The sequence below is a fragment of the Lactuca saligna genome, chromosome 4, assembly GCF_052625555.1.
Source record: "Lactuca saligna cultivar CGN05327 chromosome 4, ASM5262555v1, whole genome shotgun sequence".
In the NCBI taxonomy this organism is placed as follows: domain Eukaryota; kingdom Viridiplantae; phylum Streptophyta; class Magnoliopsida; order Asterales; family Asteraceae; genus Lactuca; species Lactuca saligna.
Window position 1 is genome coordinate 99,267,745 of NC_136420.1, and position 2,904 is coordinate 99,270,648.

General features: G+C 36.6%; 1 protein-coding gene across 1 annotated transcript; it reads left to right on the plus strand.

Annotated features, from left to right (window-relative positions):
- The first annotated feature begins 952 nt into the window (after positions 1-952).
- On the plus strand, positions 953-2,334 carry LOC145039969 (uncharacterized). The gene is made up of 4 exons (XM_078987964.1): positions 953-1,453; positions 1,527-1,634; positions 1,683-1,761; positions 1,853-2,334. Exons 1-4 carry the CDS (start codon positions 953-955, stop codon positions 2,332-2,334), a joined length of 1,170 nt encoding a protein of 389 aa, XP_078844090.1.
- The last annotated feature ends 570 nt before the right edge of the window (positions 2,335-2,904 follow it).

A 2,904-nucleotide genomic window follows, 5' to 3' on the forward strand; every position in this document is an offset into this window, starting at 1 on the left:
GTTTAGTGAATTGATTAACCATACTGGAGTCACATGGGATGCTATTTTTGGAAAAGTGTTTGCTAATGATACTGTTTGGGATGATTTTTTAAGGTATAAAATATCTTAAACCTAATAATTTTATTAATGTTTGACTTATTTTGCTAACTAATAAAGTATTTGTATACCATATATTACAGCGAGATAAAGTTTTCAAATCGTTCAAGGAAAAGGGTTGTATGATTTATTCCTTATTGAGTTTGGTCTTCAATAGTTCGACTGCTTTTGGTGCTTTTTCATAATGCCTCAACTTGTGCCCCTCAAACATCAGAAGAAGAGCATAGAATTGAGGATGAGTATCTAGAGGGTGGTAGTTTTGGTGAGAGTGAGTTTAATGGGGGTAGTCGGAAGGGAAAGCGTATGTTGGAAGAGGAAATAGAGGGTTTACCAGGTTCAAGAAGAATGAAAAAAGGTCCTGGAAATTCCAAATATGATACCTTGTTGGATGCATTTTCAGAATCAATAGTCGCTAGAAAGGAAAGAGATTTAGCAAGAGCAGAACATTATAAGTCAAAGTATGGTGATGTAACAAGCTCATTGACCAAGAAATACTCGATTAGTGATTGTATGATGACTTTAGAAGCTACACCTGGTGTTGGTGCAAGATCGTAAACTAAAGCATTGTCCTTCTTTCCTGATATTAATTGGAGAAAAATGTTCCTAATGATGTTTGAGAATAGGAGGAAACAGTGGCTTAATAGTTTAGATGGGTAGTTGTTTTAGAATTTAAGGATGTCATATAAACATATTGCACTAGTTTATGTTTTGATCTTTATGTATAAACTTGATGTCATTTTGTGGAACATTTTGATGATATGTATGGAACTTGATGTGTGAATTTACTTTTTTTTGTGTGTTATTTTACTTGATTGACATTAAATTCAATGGTTTATGGTGCAGATAAAGTGTCCCAATGTCATATTCATCGGATAGTAGCTCTTACTCAGATGATGACGATGATGAGTTGGATGATATGATGATGATTGCTTTGTTAATAAAGAACAATAGGAATTTTATTGATCGAACTCCTTGTAGGACATCTATGCTAAGTGGAAAAGAATACATTCGAGAGATAATGTGCGGTAATCCTATCCAGTGTTATGAAGCAATTAGGATGAAGCCACATGTTTTTTTAAACTTGTGTGATAAACTAAAGATGATGAATTTATTGGAAGATCGAAGGGATGTTAGTGTAGAAGAAGGTTTGGCAATGAGTTTGCGGATTTTATGTCATGGAACAAGCCATAGAATGATTTCAGATCGTTTTCAACATTCTACGGGGACTGTACATTATTGGTTTAAGTATGTTTTAAGAGCTTTGAAGGCATTTGCTCTTACAGTAGTTAAAACAACTAACATAGGTGAAGTTCAACCAGAAATTCGAGCAGATTCGAGATGGTATCCATTCTTTAAGGTATTCAATGATCTCTTTGTTAACACTTATACATAAAACCTCTATCTCTCTAACATACATAATTTCAATGCAGAATTGTATCGGTGCTATTGATGGCACTCACGTAGCAGCTTGGGCTCGATTATCAAAACAAAAGTCATTTCGCGGAAGAAAAGCAGTGCTTGTTACACAAAATGTGATGGTGATTTGTTCCCATGATATGATGTTTACTTTTGTTTATACTGGCTAGGAGGGAATAGCGAATGACTCTCGTGTATTTTATGACGCTGTTATTAGACCCGAAAACAAATTTCCAATACCGACCGGTGGTAAGACTTCTCAACATTTCTTTAACTAATTTATTTAATCTAGTTTCTAAATAATCGACTTAAATATATATATTTACTTTATGTGGTGTAGATTATTTCTATGTTGTTGATAGTGGGTATCCAAATCTAAAGGGATTTTTAGCTCCATATCGTGGTGAGCGGTATCATCGGTCTGATTGGCAAAGTGGTAGTGGAGTTAGAGGAAAGAAAGAATTATTCAACTTTGTACATTCATCTGTTCGGAATGTCATAGAGCGGGCATTTGGTGTTCTTAAAAAAGGATTTCACATTTTGAAATATATACCAAACTATCCGTTGAGACGCCAAATGTTGATCCCGCATGCATGTTGTGCACTGCATAATTATATACGGATGGAGGATAGGGCAGACACTTTATTCAATACATATGGTGGTGAAAATTTTCAAGAACTCACAGAAGGCTTTAACGTGGTTCAAGAGGGTTTTCCTTTGGATATGACAGATCAAGATGAAATGCTTCAAGTTAGAGATTCAATTGCTAACATGTTATGGGAAAGACATACACAATGTTTCCGGGGGCGTTCACAATATTGATAGCATTAAAATAGTAAAACTTGTCTTATTAAAATGTTCATTTTTATGTTAAATGATACATTGAATTTTATGTTGCTTCTTATATATTAAATGTATATGTGGGTGGGGTGATAGGTAGAAAGAATAAGGGTGGTAGGTAGGGTGGGGTTGGAGGTGGTGGTGGTGGGTAGGTAGGGGTAGGGTATGAGTTAGGGTAGAGTGGGGTGGGATAGGGTGGGTGAGGTGGGGTGGTAGGGTAGGTGGGTGGGGTGGGTAGGGTGGGTGAGGGTGGGGTGGGTAGCATAGGTAGGGTGGGTGGGGGTGGGTGGGGTGGGGTGGGTGGCGTAGGTACAGTGCGTGGGGGTGGGGGTGGGTGGGGGCGAGGATGGGTGGGGGTGGGGTGGTGTTTGTGATATTAGTTAAAATAACAAAAAATGGAAAATGAAAACCGATAGAAAAATACACATCTAAACGCGTTTTCAAATTTTCTAAAACAGAAAATGAAAAATGAATAAGACTGAACTAAACGCGTTTTCTAAATTTTCCAATGAAAAATGAAAACAAAAAATGAAAACTGAAAATGGAAAACAG

Bases quoted from the DNA above. Each gene is read 5' to 3' on its own strand.
- LOC145039969 (XM_078987964.1), top strand. From the start codon at position 953: ATGTCATATTCATCGGATAGTAGCTCTTACTCAGATGATGACGATGAT. The intron at 1,454-1,526 runs GTATTCAATGAT...ATTTCAATGCAG, and splicing joins GATGGTATCCATTCTTTAAG to AATTGTATCGGTGCTATTGA. The intron at 1,762-1,852 runs GTAAGACTTCTC...TATGTGGTGTAG, and splicing joins ATTTCCAATACCGACCGGTG to ATTATTTCTATGTTGTTGAT.